Here is a 19206-nt window from a genome sequence, read left to right as displayed (position 1 = left end):
TGTTGGTGCAACAAAAATGGCTATAAGGAGTTCTAGAAAATAGGATAAATAGATATGTAGTGCCACCTACTGGCACTTTCCATGGACTGCAGTTTGGGTATCTTGAAGAGTGTGCATTTGTGGTGTGTGTTACTATAACTTACTAACGGTTTCCAGTTGAAAATAGTTAGATTTTGTTATTTGATAAATGAACCCTCAAGCTTAATTTATAAACCGTTGCGCAACGGTGCTGCTTGCTGAAAAACACTGATATTAGAACTAAGAATGCATTGTAGACAATGATTGTACATTACATTCACTCACATAACAATGGCAGAGGAAACCATGCAAGGCACCAAAATGTTCATCTAGACTTGGGAGCAATTAGGGGTTCAGTGTCTTGCTTAAGGACACTTCGACGCTGTCGACTGGGGGAACCCAGGATCGAACTGGGAACCTTCCGGTTTCCAAGCGGCTGCTCCTGAGCCACTGCTGCCCCTTGTTGTGTTGTTAGCGACAGCGTTACGTCTTTAAGTGAGGCATTAGCATGTGCCAGACTCTCTTAAACTAAACATGTACATAAATGTTTCTCAGGTCTGGAGCGTGCGGAAGGCGTGTCCCAGCAGAACTACATTGACATGGAGGAGTTCCAGCAGCGTACCAATGCTGTGTCACTAGAGAGAGTCAAAGCCTATTACCGTAGACTCAGGTAAACTACACATCACTGCACTGTATCATGTACTGTAGCCTATAGACTACTACAGCCTGACACATGCCAGAATTGTATTTTGGAGAGTCCTAGACCATCGATTACAGATGTTGTGACTATATATATATACATTTTTATAATTTATCTTATGAGCATAATACTGAACTCATAGATGTGTTCATTAGCTTCACCCAACTGATGGATGCTCAGATGGCCATGGTGACACTTTTAGTTTAGGGGTCTACTGTCTTGCTCAGGGACTCATAGACATGGGTGGGCTCGGAGGTGAACCCCGCCTAAACCTCTACACACTCAACTGGGTGGGCTCGGAGGTGAACCCCTAGACCTCTACACACTCAACTGGGTGGGCTCGGAGGTGAACCCCTAAACCTCTACACACTCAACTGGGTGGGATCGGAGGTGAACCCCTAGACCTCTACACACTCAACTGCGGCCACCTCATAGCTGAGTGGGAGGGTGAATGACATCATGGATGATTGATATCATAGTACTGACATCATAGATGACTAATGCAATTGCCGAGATCCAGATGGAAGCCGCCGCGTTATTGGGCCCTGTCAAAATACTAGTAGACAACAATGATTCAAGTTTTGTTGTTGTTTCAAGCAACCGCTTTTAATTAGGTGATAAGTGGCTCGCGCATTGAAAAACCTTAAAAAGCAATACTTGAAGCTAGGAGAAAGTCACAGTCAGCTCTTATGCTAATGATGGATTAGCGAGTTAATTAGCTAAAAGGGCCGTGGTGTAGCAGAAATGCGCTGTGTACTCTCCAATACACACTACATGACTCAGCTCTCACGCACAGTGACTCAGAGGAGACAGATTCTCTCAGCCAAGCCAAGGAGTTGTAAAAAAGACTGTAAGTACAACTGCCTTTTCTGCCCCAAAGGGCTTTCTACTTGGAGAAGTCCAACCTCCCCACAGATTCCAACACAACAGCTATGAAGATTGACCAGGTAAATACACATACACAATATGTTATATTCTGTTTTGTAATAAATAATTGAAATAGTTTTATTTTTTCCTCATTATTACAAATGGTTTATAATGGATTCTGCCACTATCACTTGGTTACATTACTGGATTTGTTCCTAAAATAATGAAAATAGCGATTCTACATTAATCGTAGTAGTAGTATTAATTGACAAAATAAAAGAACATAAATAGTAGAAATATGAAGATGCAGTACAAGGTTTCGATATGTGTGTGTAATGTGACATTATACTGTACATAATGTAATGGAAGCCCACATAATGCATGATTGTTTGACTGAATATTAATGCAAGCGCAGATACTGGGCCTTGAAGTTAGAGACCTCCACCCAAGCATTGCCAAAGTAAGATGAACTGCTATCTTGGTATTCCACTGGAATAGCCCTGCTACTGTAGCTCATCCACATTCCCTCATTAACCACAACTAACCCTGACGATTCCATAATAATTTAATGAAACATGAAACTAATGGATTCCATCTAAACTTTACAAATGTAGAATTTGAGTGCCTCAAACTGACTATTGGAAATTGATTGAACAACTGTAGTATAAATAGAATAGAACTAGAAAAATAACAGTTTAAAATTTGAAGAATCATAGATCACATTGACCTGAGCAAAACAAATTTCCCATGTGGAAGATGAAGACATCTAATCTAGTCACAGAATTCAAACTTAATCCCCCTTGAGTTATTCTTGGCCATGTTCTTTTGCTACCGCCCTATGGCTATGGTCAGACTGGCAGCCCAAATCCGGATCCAGATTGGATTTATCAAGTCTGAAAAGCAAGAAAGACACATCAAGACAGATTTTTGCAAGTGAGATTTGTAATTTATAATTAATCTACCACGTCGCAGAGAGGCCGCTCGCTGATCTATGAGCTCACATGTTACAACGAAACTCATTATGAACTCGTAGATCAGCCATTTCTGGCGGGCGACACTGTCATGCGACTTGCTTTGAGGAACAAATGGGATTTGCCTGCAGCCTGAACAAAGCCTATACTGTACGACTACAGTACTCAGACCTTCCACCCCGTTGTCTGCCTCGTAGCTACTGCGTCCCCTCAACACCCTGGACGACCTGTGTCGACTGATGCAGTCATACGTGAACGTGCGTCCCAGCGCCCAAGGCCACCCGTCGGGGGTCAGCGTGCTGTGTGTGTCCTCGGAGCTGTGCAACCGCTTGGGAGCCTGCCACATCAGCATGTGTGGCACCGGCATGCACAGGTCAGCCTTCTTGTGTATTGTAACTCCTGGACCATGTGCTCAAATAAAGGCTTACATATTGACCTTTTTCCACAATAGCCATTTTGACGTGAAATTTGTAGGCTCAACGCAGGTATTCCCAATGATATTATTTAAGGTAGCATTATATTCCTGTATTATAATTGATAACATCTGTGTTTAATTAGCCTTCTATTTCATCATGTTCATATGACACTGAGCTATTTAGCATCCTAATAGATTATCTCTTGACATACTGTAGCTGTGTGCACACATTGACTTTTGCCCTTTGTTCTTTTACAGATGTACCTTAAGTGTAACACTGGAACAGGCTATGATTCTGGCCAGGAACCATGGCCTAATACCCCGATGCATCATGCAGACCATGGATATCATGCGCAAACAGGTTACACCTGTGTACTTAATAATAATAATAATACACTTAATTTGGAGATTTTAAATTGGTAATTGTAACAAATTATCTCCTAGGGGACAAGAGTGGAGCTCTCTGCAAAAAATCTCAAGGTGATGGAACAGATGCCTGCCTCAGCCCCAAGGTAGCATACACAACCACCTTCTGGTACTAAATAATGAGTAGCTAAGTAGTACTAGTACCATCTCACATTGCATTTTCTCGTCCTGCAGGCTGTTCAAGCTTTGCCTACCACCTTCTGATGGAGATCTCTAAAGGAGGGGTCGCTCCAGTCTTACTCAACGGTGCATTTTTAAAGCATTTATCAACACACGCCTCATTTACTTGAATGTCACGGGTGACGGTCGAGAGGAAGATGGCATGAGGGGAGGAAGACTCGCCGTGCACCCTCAAAGAGACGACAGTGGCAACTTTGGCAAGGTTCACATTGGCAAAGCCACCCCCCCAAACACACACACACACACACACACACACACACATTTCAACATGGCAGCACCAGAGTTTTCTATGCATCGAATAGCTATGATGCCGCCACTATATCAGCATGACTATAAAACCAACCAACCAACCAACCGATGTCCGATAAGAAAATGTGTCTGGACAAACTAAAACTGATATTTATGACTCGATAACCAATCAATGACGGGTCACTTATCGAGGACATCCATTAAACATCCACATCTTGATAACGTATGTGGAAAGTAGGCGCCAGTTTTGAGGACGGGGCTTAATAAAGAAGCTTTTATTAACTAGATTAACTTAACTACCTGTAGCTGACTACTTGTTCTAAAAGCAAATATGCATTTATGCCTCGAACTGCAAGTCCAGAGAACTGAGGCTTCAAATGGGTGGTCCAGGAGACCAGGATTGAATGCCAGGTTAACCAAGGTAGAAGAAAAATGTTGATTGAATCATATCATCAATAGCGGGAAGGTAAATGCAAGTAGGGGATTCAGGGATGGATGGAACAGATTGATGGTATGGGCGCTCACGGGCGGCCCATTGCATGCGGTAAATGTGCAATTACTGTAGGTTTAGTTTGAGTACTGTATTGCTGCACTATAAGAAGGATAGTTATTTATGCAGGAGCATTTTTATTCCTCACTTCTATCAAGTATTAAAGAATTTAAAAAACCATTCCAGCTTACGTACAGAACAGTATTTAATGGGCCAATGTATGCCATGACTTACCTGCTTACGTGCTTACGTGTTTGTTTTATTTATGTCTATGAAGATTCATTCTATCAGTAATGACTGATTTATACTTTGTTGCACGCCGTGTTGCGGACCGCGCCGGAAATACCACATCTACAAGCTCACAATGCGCCACACTGTGACGCGTCGTAGTCTTGTAGATTGGCTATTTTCGGTGCATGACGCCGGCGCACAACTAGGCATGAATCACCCTTAAGTGATAAGCATCAGGGAGTGCTAGGGAGAGACGAGGAAGCTAGCATATCATAATCAGGGGAAATCAAGCTATAGCTAACTATAGAGTGTTTGTTTGTTAATATGCAAGTCATGAATCATTGTTAAATTATTAATATATTTGTTAATTGTGCTAGTTGAAGGAATGCCTTATGGTGACTCAGACGTGGTGATGACTTGACGCTTTGCTGTGCTCACAGTTGATTTAAAATCTTGAGCTGTCCTGGCATGGTAGTATTTTAGGCAAAATAAGCACAATGACTCATCCAATCAAGCGTCGGGGTTAGCAAAAGGACTATGCCTAAGCGAAAAGGACTGGATGATTATAAAGAAAGGGATCATTTGAAGATTATTATTTTGACTGACGTGTTTATTTTCTCGTATATACAGAACAGTAACTTATGTTACTAGGGAAAAATAGGATATGGTGTATATGCCTTGTTGGAAAAGAGCAATGCTGTCAAATTGGTTTATTTTTTTGGACATAATATACGTAGTAAAACATTTCAAGTTGTTTTGCATTGATGATTGTACATTCAAAGAGAAGCTGTTTCTCTTGGACAAGCCTAACCTCACTGACGATATTGTTTTATGTTTTTTGCCTGTTAAAATGCCTTTGCATATAGATTGAATCTGTGCTGAAATATTGCTTTCTCTAAACAGGTCATTCAGCCCTTTTTTATTTATTTAAAAGATTTTGACAGGTCCCAGATAAACAAATTCACTATAGCGCTCTGACCACGGCTGCTACACTGTACACTGGTGAATATAACTATTATTTTGATATTTCACATTGACATCTTATAAATCAGCAAATTAGCTTGTGCACTTTTATATGAATAGAAAATGGTCTTAATATTAGCCATGTCCCTTAAACCAGAATGCATTATTATGCTTAACTTGGTCTTAATTGATTCTTACAATTTTATGTTTTAAGTCAAGTCCTTGTTTCAGAATGTGTACCTGGAAAGCAAATACTGTATGTGACTGATTATTCGTTTATTTGCATTATTGTATTGTCTCGTTGTTGTACATACTTTAGTTGTAATTTTATGTCGCGTGAAAATAACTGTACAAAGAATTTTCTTTTTTTAAATATCTTTCTAAAATCATGCTTTTAAATTGAACCTTAACAGGTAGTAAATAAAATATTCACAGTAACAGTAAGTAAGGATTTTTGTCTGACATTAAGTGCTGTAACATGACCTACAATACGCAGGCCAAGCCTACTCCACACACCAGACCCTGTTGTACACAGCATATTGGCCATATATATTACAGTATATATATTTTGCTGAAGTGGTTAGTGTTTTGTTGCGAACGCAGTGAGCACTTACTATGAGACCTAGCAGATCATGTCTGTCTGTGTGTCTGTCTGTCTGTCTGTCTGTCTGTCCCGCTTTTGTGCCCATATATGGAGCGATGGAGTGATTTGTGTCACCATGACTCAGCCATAACCATATAAGGAGTCCCCAAAGCAGCTATACGTCCAAAACCCAAATATGTACGAGCTGCGTTCGCTTCCCGCGTTTGCGCGTCTTACTGGTAATAACTAAAGTGGTGCCCATTAGGCACTGGCCTACTTGGAATGATGCAAGTTGGTAATGTCTGTGTCCCTTCTATGTCCATATATGGAGTTATTTGTCAGGCATTCCTAAATATGGAGCATGCAGATGTCAGAGACAGAACATAATTGTGATGTCAGAGCTCAAACTGCTATGGTCCAATCACAGCTAAGCATAACATGGGTCCACCAATAGTTTCCCTATATGATAAAACATTGTTTTAAAAAAGAAATGTCACACACATATTTTTCCAGTGCATATGGCAGGCCTTGTTGACTGATTTGGAAGAGATTTTGAAGGTCTGTTTCCAAAAATGAACCAGTATTTAATGTGTAAAATCCATGATATTTACATTGGAATGAATGACCCTATGGCTGGAAAGTGTCCAAGTGGGAATGTCTTAAGTGGGAGAGAGTGGGGCTTTGCTAAAGGTGAAATGGCTAACTTGGGCCCTGTCCAGAGCCCGGGCAGAGGCTTTTGTGCTGGTTCTGGACAACGGTGTATCTCACCGACTCAAGTCCGGGCACTGGAACGCGTGTGTCGAATTTGAAGTTGGTGGGGCGAACAGTTCTCGAGTTACGTGCATGGATTATGTACATTATTATGTACACACAGAGACGTGGTGCATTTATAGATAGATAATTAAAATCTAGAAAGCAACTATAACTAAAGTTTTCAAATTTGTAGTGGAGTAGAAGTACAATATTTGTCTCTGAGATGTAGTGGACTATAAAGTAAAAGTATTGAAAATTGGAAATACTGCAAGTAAAAATACCTGTGAACAAAATTGTACTTAAAGAACCACTTCACCACTTTTCAACTTCTCTTCCTATAATTGGTCCTCACTAATGATCATGATAAAATACCGCAATTATTTTCTACTCCATCTGTGTCTCATAGGAGGGCTGTGGGCAGTTCAGAAACCCGTCAGTGGATTATATGAAGAGATAAGTGAAAAGTAGTGAAGTGGTCCTTTAAGTACATTACTTGAGTAAATGTAATTAGTTACTTTACACCACTGATTTGTATAGACTCAGGATTTCATAGTGTGCATGTTTTCTTGACTGTACTAGCTTTGGTTGATTGTATGAGATGAGATCCATATTCCTCATTCCTCAGTGACTTTTTATGTACACGTTTAGAATTACTAACTATACCACTGATAATGATTGTTGCGTAGCCTAAGCTTTAAGCTTCAATATGCGAGTTACTAGGTTACTATTTTGCAATTAGGATGCAATTGATCTTCAGTTGAACCACTGAGAAAACATTTTAGCTCTTCCATTTCAGTCTTCCTTACATGCTGAACAACATTCAGAGAGAGGCTGTGGTAAAGACATGGCTATGCTGCTACAACATAAGAACATCCATTATCCTGACTGAAGAGAGGGAGGCAGATGAATATTGTATGAACATGTCACATGCATCAGAAAATGCCAGCCTTCCTTTTGCAGTAAAATTCTCAGTGTTGATTTAACTGAATGTGTAAACTGTGTATTAGTGATGGGAGATTAATCACAAACACATCAGTATCGGCCGTTTAGTTGTTTTTAGATTAATCGGCATCGGTTCGATTAATCAATCAGACCGATTAATTAATCGTTCCGATTAATCGGTTTGTCTTTACAGATAAACAAGCCCAAAGTAACAGCTTGAACAGATCTACAAGCTCACAATATTATATGGTAGGCCTATTAAAGTTAAATCTGACTTGCCTAAGCTTGCAGTGCATGCAGACACCCTGTTACATGTATTTTTCAGAATGGACAAAATTATTATTCTTTTATAGCCTACAGAATGAGATCATATCGACATCGGTTATCGGCCATAACAGCAATCTATTATATCGGATCTCGTCGGCCAAAATGTCTCATCGGCACATCCAGTTGGGTCGTTTTATGGCAGTTCTGAATCCATTCCAAGCATTAGTTTTGCACAAAAAACACTCCTTGGGCTAAAAACAGCCATAGCCGGCACATTAAGGGAAAGTGCAGCTGTTGTGTGTTTTTTGTTGAGTGTTTTTTGTGCAAAACGAATGCTTGGAATGGATTCAGAATCATGAAAACTATAGTTTGACATGTCGCATGCATGCTACAGTAGGCTACTGAAAGCAGAATACATTTTAGGTAATTTAGCCTTAACAGGTTTTTGATGGTGGCCATATGGATTTGGGGCTCTCATAAATTTCCCCGCATTTTTGCGATTTAGCCTACATGGGGGCTCAATTTGTTTAATAATTCGATGACAAATCCATTGAGACCTTATTTGATCTCCTCGGTCACGGAACTGCCGTAAACGACCCAACTATGCTGCAGCCTACAAATTAAACCAACCATGCACTCTGAGTTGCAAATGAATAAATGTAGCCTACTCAACTGACCATTTGTATTCTCTCAGCCAGGTGGAGAATAGAGGCTGGCAGTTTATAGGAACTGACTTTTGAAAGCAAGACGGATTAGATTTGCCTCAATGACGGTCCCTAATGACCATAATCTACTGCAGGCTATCAATATCACTGAACAATCCAGCAAGTCATTTGCTTGAAGTGAGTGCAGACTGCAGACCCCTTTGTTTAAATTGAACTGATCATCCCAGCCATTAAAATCCCCTAGTGTTAATTTAACTCTAGAATGTTTGTTTGCATTATTTGTACACTCCCAGAGTAACACTATCGGATTTTCACTCGCACCCTCCCTGGCTATAAAGCTTCTACATTGCAGTTTTTCCAGCTTGGATCTTGCAGTCGGTTCTCGAAAGGGACCGGTTCCGACTGCATTCACCAGCACGCGCGCGCGCACGCACGTGCTCACAAACCACAGACACACACGTACCCATAGCTATAGCTTTATACCGGTGATGCATCCTCGCGGCCAGGACAGGATCAGCTCCCCGGCAGGGTGGACCCGAATCCTTTAGAATGGTGCAGAAACCTCTCAACGGCGGGGTTTACCCAACTCAAGCCGATGAGAAGAAGCACAAAGTCGGGTTCGTCGGTTTGGGTTTGGACCCTGCGGCCCCCGAATCGAGCAAGGACGGGACGCTGCTGATCGCCGCCGGTTCGGAAGACAGCCCCAGGCAGAGGGGCATCCTCAGGACCAGAAGCGGGAGGCGGAGACCGACCAAGACAAACGCCAGTTATCGCAAACTACAGAATTTCCTCTACAATGCGCTGGAGAGACCGCGGGGATGGGCGTTCATCTACCACGCTTATGTGTAAGAAAGAACCCTGCATGTTTATTCTGACTGCCGTCCTGACTTTCATTCATGGCCATGCCCATGGCTGGATTTGGTTCCGGAGTTTGGGGGGTATTTTAGCTTATGTTTTTGTTTAGTTTTTCTTCCCCAAGACATGGCATAAGGAATAACGTATAGGCTAGATTGATTTCTCATACAGTCACATCAAATGTGATCTGTATAGTTCACAACATGACGATGCAGTAGCCGTGCTTTTGCATAGCTGCGGATACGTCAGTCAATTTTATAATTATTTTACATCAATAAGTTATAAATTCTACACAAGCCAGGACGGTCTTATAAAGAAGGCCCATGAGCATGTGATTTCCATTGACGGTAGTTTTGATCGGGCTTGCCATCATGTTGCGGCAATTGTATGCGATCTGATTTCAGCACCACTTGTGTGGTCAGCTCCGTTCACTATACTCTGTCTACAGTAAAACACTCACTGTTCCTTTCATTGTCTTTTACATTTCAAAGACTTCCAATTAGACTTGCATTTGGCTACGGACCTCCATTTCGATAAGATTTGTATTCATAGGTCTCCAATTTAAGAAAATGTTGTATTGTTAGACATCACGCTGCATGGTTATTTGAGCCAACATTCCTTTACTGTCTAATGTAACCTACTGTATATAACAGTGAAACTCGGATAACCATTCTTGTATATGCATAAAGTGAGGATTAACTATGAATCATTTGGGGACCCCCTATACCCTCACTAAGGACCCTTGAGGGTCTCCGGACCCCATATTGTGAACCACTAGACAGTGCATTCACCTGGTGTGACCTGGACAGTGATCTAATCCAGTGGTTCTCAAAGTGAGGTGCAGGGACCCGTTGGGTTCCTTGAGCAGCTTCCAAATGGACCCTTACAGGTCTGCAACTGTTAGTGTACATGGAACCAAATGCAACCGTAAGAGTCCATTTGGGGTTGATATCCCACACCAATCTAAGAACATATCCAGGTATGGTGGTGATGTAGCCTAACAGGAGACATATTTTATTGGTATATTGTTATATGATGACAATACCACACCCATATATCCCAAACGATGTGTTCTTTACCCAAAAGATAAAGTGCACTCATAAAATCAGTTTGGCTCTCCCTATGCAGGGAATATCATAATAGGCAAATATTCTGTGAAAAGGGACACGGGGAAGAGCTGTGTGTTATGATTAACAACTCCTGGTGTACACACCATAGGCTGCCGGCCTCTGCTGTCCACATTTGGAATACATCAAGGCTATAACCTTAAAGTTCTCACCAAATTGGATCAACACATCACATGCAACACGAGAGGTGGGAGTGTGTTCGATCACTGTTACAACACCACCTTCCCAGAAGCCTGTAAGCCCCTGCTCCGACCACCTTTGGCAAATCAGATCACCAGCTCCATTTAACGACTCTCTGCCTATACCGGCAAAGATTAACACGAGAGTTGGTCAATCAGAGGGAAGTTCGAATCTGGTGTGAACACCCAGAATCTACACTACAAGCCTGTTTTGATCACGTGGACTATAGGAGAATTTTCGGCACGCCTCAATGTCAGAGTTCTCTGGAAAAAAGACATTTGGGATTTAACCCAGGCATAAAATATGGATTGACTGTGAGGCTTGTGCTGCTGTAGATCTGCACACAACAGTGCCTTCAGCTCTGGGGATCTGGGGACCACCCATGCGGCATGCGGTACTGAAGAGGCCAATCTGGTTTACACGGTCAAACTGGAAGACCAAATAGAGAGTGGTGAAATGATGACCATGTGGCAAGGGCTACAGACAATATAGAGAGCCACTTCAGTAACAGCACCCACCAGCCTGAGTCTGCACCACCGGTGGAGCCCATTCCACTGACCATCTCGGTGGCCGAAGTGCGTAGAGCAGGTTTTGCTGGTGGACTACAGTTCGGCATTCAACACCATGGATCTTACCAGACTTGAGACAAAGCTCAGAGATCTAGGCCTACTTGTGTGGAGACTAGACTCATGTACAGCTGGACACTGGACTTCCTGGCATGCACCACCAGGTTGTGAGAATGGGCAACATCAGGTCAGACACTGACCCTCTGCACAGGAGTCCCTCAGGGCTGCCTGCATGTCGAGTCTCCTCTACTCACTTTACACACACGACTGTGGGGCCACACACAGCTCCAGTGTAATTATCAAGTTTGCTGATGACACAACATGGATGGACCTGATCAACAACTAAACGATGAGGTCAGGAAAGCATCCTCACTCTCAGTCAAGATCAACAAGACCAAGGTGCAAATCATGAACATCTGGAGGCCAAGAAGACGGCATGCCCCATACACATCGACAGTGCTGCAGTGGAGTAGGTCAGTTATGTCACGTTCTTTGGAATACACTCTTTGGAATAATCTCTGAGGACCTCAAAAGGGCCACACACTTAAAAAACACTTCCACTTCCTTCCTGTAATATTGTGTGTCTTAAAAAACAGGATGGTAGTTCAAGTTATCAGTGTAGCATGGAATTCATATCACAGTGCAAGAACAGTTGTATACAAGAAGCGACCGCCTCCTCATATCGGAATTTAAGGCCTGGATAGATACAGGCACGAAGGACAATTTATATAGAAGTGGCCCCTGGGACTTTTCGGTGAAGGCCAGAAGGGAGCAGCCTGTATCATATCTGTTACTAGTAGTGGCCCCTGGGACTTTTCGGTGAAGGCCAGAAGGGAGCAGCCTGTATTCAGAGCTGAGGGGATGAGAGTTGTCCATACAAATGGTTTTGGCTTTCTTAAGCACTTGTCTTTGGAATACTTGAAATTTACTCTGGCTATCTTTGAGTCCAATCCTACTGAGGTGGTTTTTGTCCTTTAGGTTCAGGTTTCCATACCAACAAATTATGGAGAAGGAGATAATTGACTCAATGAAAGCACTGTAGAACAGTTTCATTAAAGATTTATCAACCTGAAAATTGGCAAGCTTCCTCAAACAAAAGAAGCGTTGTTGACATTTTTTTACACAGCATTTGACAGTTCACATCAAATTTCAGCTTGTTGTCAAATATAGTGCCCAAATATTTGTAGTTGGTCACCAGGTCAACTTGCTCAGCATGGACAACACTACTCTGGGGAACTGGGAGGGGATCTCCTGAAGTCAACACACATCTCCTTGGTTTTTGCAACATTCAATTGGAGAAAGGCATCCCCACACCAGGAGAGAAAATCCTCAAGAACTTGGCCATGACCAACTTCCACCGTCATCAAGCAGGCTGACTATGATGGAGTCGTCAGCATACTTAATAATAGATCTGTTGGCATGAGGACTCACACAGTCATTTGTGTATAGGATATACAAAAAGGCAGACAATACACGACCCTGAGGTGAGCCGGTAGAAGATGTTAGTGGGATGGATAAAATTCCATTGACTTGTTGTGATCTATTAGTAAGAAAGTCAAGGATCCAGCCTACAAGACATGCATCTAGACAGAATAATTGTATAAGTTTGTCCGCCAGAACATGAGGCTGTATTGTATTACTGCCTTCTAAATGTTTGTATAGAAGGTTCAGTAAGGTCGATGAGGCGTCTTGCACGCCTCTCCTGGTTTTGTAGGCAAGCTGAAAGGGGTCTAACATAAACTCAGTTTTAACCAGGAGCTCTGTTTTAACCAGCTTTTCAAGTTGGTTGTAGTTACAAAAATAGCACATTATGTATATATTTCTTTGTGAAAAGCGTAATGAGAAATTGTTTGGTCAGTGATTTATTCCATGTTCTTATTTGTAGTGCATGTGTGACAGATCGATAAGTGGAACCGGAGTACATCTGGGTATCATATGTACACTTACCCCCTCTCTGTCTCTTTATGGATCATATGAGTGTTACTTGTGAACAGATGATATTGGATTACTTAGACATGTACGCAAGCTTGTAAGCCAGCACCAAGTTGTATAGCAATTTTAACTAGTGGCACAGATACAGTGCCTTTTGAATGCTTACAGTATACAGTATCGATAGTGATTCTACTGTATATGACCATACTACACTTTTCATATGGTCAGACAAAACAAGCTTGTGATCTCCTATTCACATCTTTGTGGTCAGTGGAGATACTTTGCACCACAGACGATAGATTGTGAAGAGCAATGGCACTTGGGAAAAGTGATCAGAAATATGAGAATGGACATCAGACAATGGCTCAAGTGAAAACCACATAGGGCCACTACCGACCATAAAGCTCACAAGATCCAAGATCAAACTTTTTTGCTATATACAGATTAGGCTATTATGTCCAAAACTCTCACAAATCGTTTGTTACACGGATCGGATTGACCCCAAATTCAAATCTCATATATTGCAGGACCCATAAAAAAAACCAAAAGGTAGGTTAAATGAGGTTACTCAGGTTATTATCTTTACTTCCTCTGAGACATAGGATAGATTTACTCTGGGTTAACCGAGCACCGAAGTCTTACGTCAATATTGGGAGAGGGCACAAATCCACGGGTCCGTGTACATTTTATTTGCATTGTAATCCTCATATAAGAACAGTGTTTGAAAAATAAACATGTCATCCCGGCCGTTTCACTCATATGGATATGAAGAATCAACTGACTGAGAGAAAACGCTATTGTTACTGCTACTGAATTAGTTACATTTTCGCTAGAAACACATTTTCTATTGATCATTTGATTTATTGTCTGGTATTCTTATAATTTCCTGAGTACTGCTCTGAGGGGTGGAGGGACTGTCACTGTGATTGGACTGTCTGCTAGGTTGCTTCTTCTGGCTCACAGGTGTCATACAGTACATTGTCATGTCATTTAATAGCCAATGACTTTGGGAATAAATATGTTCCTTTATCATCGTTTTGTTTTGGGAGCTAAAACTCAGTGTTGTGATATTTAACCATTCAAGGTAGAATGAGAATGCCATTTCCCTCTAGTCTAGCCTGAACATATTTTTTTAATGGGCGTGGCTAGCGATTCAGGGCCTTGGGCCAGGCTAATTTCACTCCATGACCTCCCTAGGATCATAGGACCTAGATGACATAAGGACGTGATGTTGAAGTTTGGTATTTTTTGGGGCTCAACTATGCACATCTTTAGGTTGCTGTTGCACTCAGGAAAGTTACGGGCATGATATCTAAACATCTGTTTGATTTTGTATGATTTACTTGGATAGTTAATGATGTACTGTTTCACTTTGTCATAGTTGAATCTAAACATTGATGTTTGTCTTGTCTTCCAGTTTCCTGTTAGTTTTCTCCTGTCTTATACTCTCAGTGTTCGCCACCATCAAAGAGTTCAAAAACAGCTCGGAGAGTGCCTTGTACATATTGGTATGTTTCTAGAAAACATTGCTTACCTTTACTCATTGAAACCTGCAATCAAGCAACTTAGCCTACAGTATGCTGAGATTTAGCCACACAATCTAATATAGGGGTGCAACAGTTAATTTTTATTGATTGTAAAAAATAAATAAACAATTTTAGACTGAATATATATATATATATATATATATATATATATCATATAACATAGTAGCAAAAATAATTGCAGATCTACAAGCTTGTAGATCAGCTACTGTATTTTCAATTGTTTTGAATGACCATTGTACACTAAAGCATAATGCTAAAGTGGTTAATCAGACTAATCATTTATAAAAACTCAATGTTTTTCACATTGATTCATTGATATATAATATAAACTATAACAATTAATGCATTCATTGGAAAAGATAGATAGATATAATAATCGCTAAGAAAATAGCTCTAATCTAATGTTCAAGGTAAAGCCTAACACACTGTAGTATACATAATAAGAACTGATCTTCAAGCTACAGTCACAACTTCAGGATGAGGTCTTGTCACAATTATTACATAATTGCCTAATCACAATAATTTGAGATAATCGCAATTATTTTGCATAATCGACATGCAGTAATCATTTCCAGGTTGAAAAATGTTCATACATTTTCAGTTTCCAAAAATACAGCCTGTGTTTGTAGATCAGCTATTTCCGCCATTTTAAAAAAAAGTATAAAATTGTTAATGTTTCAGTCATTCCGTTGAATAATGAAGATATTTGTCATATCTGTCCTGTGAAATTTGTGATCATGAAGCCTAAACACCAAATCAAAATTGCATTCATTATGTTGCAATGTTCAAATGCCAAAAACACAATGAAATCATTAATCACTGTGTGTGACAATTAATCGTCAACTTAAATTTGTAATCGTGACAGTCCTATTTGGAGTATGAAATACGGCGTAACCTAGCAACTCTTTTCCCTGTCAGGAACTCGTAACCATCGTGGTGTTTGGAGTGGAGTACATTGTGAGGATGTGGGCTGCTGGCGCCTGCTGCAGGTACAGAGGTTGGAAAGGCAGACTGAAGTTTGCCAGGAAACCCTTCAGTGTAATAGGTGAGGAAAATACACAGGCTGAGCTCACATGGTCACCAACCTTTCCTTTCTCTTTGTCTCAATTCCCCCCCCCCCCCCCCCCCATATTTTGTGTTCAGACAGACACAATTCACAAAAGGAACAACTATACTACAACATCATACACAATACAAAACAAATGCTTACATCTGGGGGATTTGGGATTTCATACCTTCTTTTTAATCCTGCAAAATGCATAAAGCACCACTAAACAATTTTTTGTTCCAATTGATCCAAACATTTTTCTTGTGATGTTTCGAAATCCGGGTCATGAATTGAAGGGAGAAAGTCTGGGTTTTAAGCAATTGGTGCTAAAAGTGAGTAATTTTGGAATAAACAGTTATGGCCAATATGCATTCTCACTTAAGCAGCAAATAATCTGAATATTTCATATGAACTGATGAGGAAATGTCTATTACGAAAACCTGCAAAACCTGTCAGTCCGTCAGTGACTCTGTCAGTGACCCCGTAACGCCACCATATATGACCGTCAGTCTGTCACGCCTTCATTATATGGTCGTCAGTCCATTTGGCTGACCTCATCAAACCCTGGATAACCATACATGGAGAAGACTGGATCATCAGCTAGATCTGCATATATGGAGCCGGCCAGCAACTCTACATCTGATCTCAAACCACAAACCCTTAGATCTCCATATATGGAACTGACCTGTTCTGACATTCCATGTTGATCCGGCAGCCGGCGAAAACTAAAGTTGTTAACAGGCCCGAAAATTAAGGCCCGGCCCTACCTGGGCCCTCATCAAACCCTGTACACTCAAAACACTGCCCCCACTGCCACCCTTAGATCTCCAGTACAGAATTCATTCCATATGTTGATCTGACCCCCCATGCCAAAGCACCAGCGCTCGCCCAGCAGTCTGCCGGCACCCAGGCGGATGGATGTACAGCTGTACAGCACGCAACCTTGCACTTTAGGTCGAGGTCGCTTCTCGCCCCTTGGGGCGTCTTACTGGTTATATATGGTATATGATTATGTACTGTATACGGTATGATATTTCTGGGGTTTTGTTTCTCACCAGACGTCATGGTGCTGATAGCCTCGGTGTCGGTGCTGGCGGCCGGCTCTCAGGGCAACGTCTTCGCCACGTCGGCCATCAGGAGTCTGAGGTTCCTCCAGATCCTCCGGATGCTCCGTATGGACCGCCGCGCAGGCACCTGGAAGCTGCTGGGATCTGTAGTCTATGCCCACAGCAAGGTGAAGTTTGATAGATTATTTCTTCTCCAACCATTTTAATGTCACGGACCGCCAGTTTGATATGCAATAGTCAGAGGGAGCAGGAGACATGTGGGCGACTCTGCTTGCTTTGCTGAGATTTGATACAGAATGGGTTAGGGAAGAGAGAGAGTGTGTGTGTGTGTGTGTGTGTGTGTGTGTGTGTGTGTGTGTGTGTGTGTGTGTGTGTGTGTGTGTGTGTGAGAGATTATCTGAATAGACTGATGTTTCTGTCTACTCGCTCCTACTGGACAACATTCAAAAGATCTGAGCTATGTAGCTCATCTCTGAGTACAGGCTGAACAGTTGCATAATAACTGGAGATACTGAAGGCCTAGGTGCCTCATGGGCCAACTCACACGGCCAGCAGCATGAGCAAGTTAGGATACACGTGTAGGCGACACGTGAGAACTGCGCACAAACACCGCTCGAGCTACGAGCACAAGCAAGCAGACATGAACGTCTTAGAAGGGAAAAGCACAGCACTGTGAAAACATTGAGCCAGCTGTAGACATCTGGAGAGCCATAAATCTCAGCGGTACAGCGATGTGTGTGTGCGGGTGCCCACACGGCGTACTGTTGCAACCCAAGAAAATAGTACAGATGGGTCAAAGCGACCTGCTGTAGTTATCCCAGGACGGGACGGCAGTGCAAGAAGTTGCCAATGCAATACGCACACCATATTACAGTGGCCAAAAATTATTAGTAGGTCATGCCAAAGATTGGGGAAAAACAACGGAAGAACGGGGATGTACAAGACGGGGAAAAGAGCAAATTGGCAGGGAATGGAACAAGAGTGGCAAAAACAAGGACGGGCAGGACGGATAGTAAGGGTTGAGAGAACAATATAAAAGGCTCTGGAGATTGAGACTCTGGGCACCTTTCTTCCGATGCAGCCGAAGGCCATGCTTCTCTGAATGCTGTTCTTTACTCTGCACTATTATGAATAAACTGGCACTGTGTGTGTGTGTGTGTGTGTGTGTGTGTGTGTGTGTGTGTGCGTGTGTGCGCGCGCCCGTGCGTGAACACATTTTGAGATTTTTAAAGCCTTTTCAAATCACAATAATATAATGCTTGTATTAATGAAACATCACAAGCAAATACCAGTGACATTCCAGCAATACAAATGAAAGCTTGTATTTGATTTCCTGATCTGATATCAAACTGATCCCAATCCTGTTTTTTGGATTTGATCTACCCAAACTCCTAATCTGATCCACTCGGATACAGAGATTAAACGTTTTGAACACTTGAGTGCAGGAGACGTGCTGCCAGTTGATAAGAGTCTCACATTTGGTAGGCTACATCTATTCTAAGCCATCTAAGATGTTTTGGGTTTTGCTACTGTGTCTTCAGCCGGGGCTTCGTTTTTCTGCAGATAAAATAACTCAGCCATACAGCCTTCAAGCACTTTGATAACCTTGTTTGATAACAACATGTGTATCATTTGCAGTGAGTAGAGTAGTCTGGGGAGCATGTTCATCTTAATGATAAAGGTCCTACCCAGCCAGGGAAGAGGTGCTGTAGGCGGCCCATTGCTAGAGCCAATTGCTTAATAGCAATACGTATATCGAAGAGCAATGGCCCTGTCTATTCCCACTGTGAAGGGGAATGTTGCTCGGTTCCTATAGCTCTCATACCCTGACCCATTTGACGGCAACTGTAGCTGGGAAGGGCATGGCCTATACTATCCCATGGTCCCGCATCAGTTGTTTCACCATGTATTATGTTTTCTATTTCTTCATCACGACTGACGAGAAATCACAGTAGAATGACAGCCATTGTATGTAAAATGCCATCTTCACTGTTTCCATCACTCTGCTTGTCTCTGGATGTAGCGTCAGCCTGAATTTTTTATTTTTTACATTTCATGTGTGGTTTTGGTGCCAGCAAGCCATGCACTCTTTCCAGGTTTATATGCTCCTGGCTTTGGTAGTCGGATCAATATTCAGGTGCCTGCTGTAGTTATAAAAAGAAAG

General features: G+C 41.9%; 2 protein-coding genes across 5 annotated transcripts in view; both read left to right on the top strand.

Annotated features, from left to right (window-relative positions):
* The window catches only part of prex1 (phosphatidylinositol-3,4,5-trisphosphate-dependent Rac exchange factor 1), a 94575-nt gene extending 88621 nt beyond the window's left edge, over positions 1 to 5954 (top strand). The window contains exons 35-40 of the mRNA XM_080764456.1: positions 574 to 688; positions 1599 to 1665; positions 2754 to 2929; positions 3230 to 3332; positions 3416 to 3483; positions 3572 to 5954. Of these exons, the coding sequence (XP_080620582.1) occupies positions 574 to 688; positions 1599 to 1665; positions 2754 to 2929; positions 3230 to 3332; positions 3416 to 3483; positions 3572 to 3614 (572 nt within the window). The 3' untranslated portion in view covers positions 3615 to 5954. The remainder of the gene's footprint in view (positions 1 to 573; positions 689 to 1598; positions 1666 to 2753; positions 2930 to 3229; positions 3333 to 3415; positions 3484 to 3571) is intronic.
* Positions 5955 to 9269: 3315 nt separating this feature from the next.
* Positions 9270 to 19206, top strand: part of LOC308315649 (potassium voltage-gated channel subfamily KQT member 2-like) — a gene marked incomplete at its 5' end in the record, with an annotated part of 31251 nt that continues 21314 nt past the window's right edge. For all 4 annotated transcript variants that reach the window (XM_080763743.1, XM_080763742.1, XM_080763740.1 and 1 more), the window contains 4 exons: positions 9270 to 9565; positions 14798 to 14888; positions 15846 to 15972; positions 17034 to 17209. In XM_080763743.1, coding sequence (XP_080619869.1) covers positions 9270 to 9565; positions 14798 to 14888; positions 15846 to 15972; positions 17034 to 17209 — 690 coding nt within the window. The remainder of the gene's footprint in view (positions 9566 to 14797; positions 14889 to 15845; positions 15973 to 17033; positions 17210 to 19206) is intronic.

This window comes from Protomyctophum bolini (genome assembly GCF_963924005.1).
Source record: "Protomyctophum bolini genome assembly, chromosome: 5".
Lineage (NCBI taxonomy): Eukaryota > Metazoa > Chordata > Actinopteri > Myctophiformes > Myctophidae > Protomyctophum > Protomyctophum bolini.
Note: the sequence above shows the minus strand (reverse complement) of the source record. Positions and strands in the feature narration are given on the sequence as shown.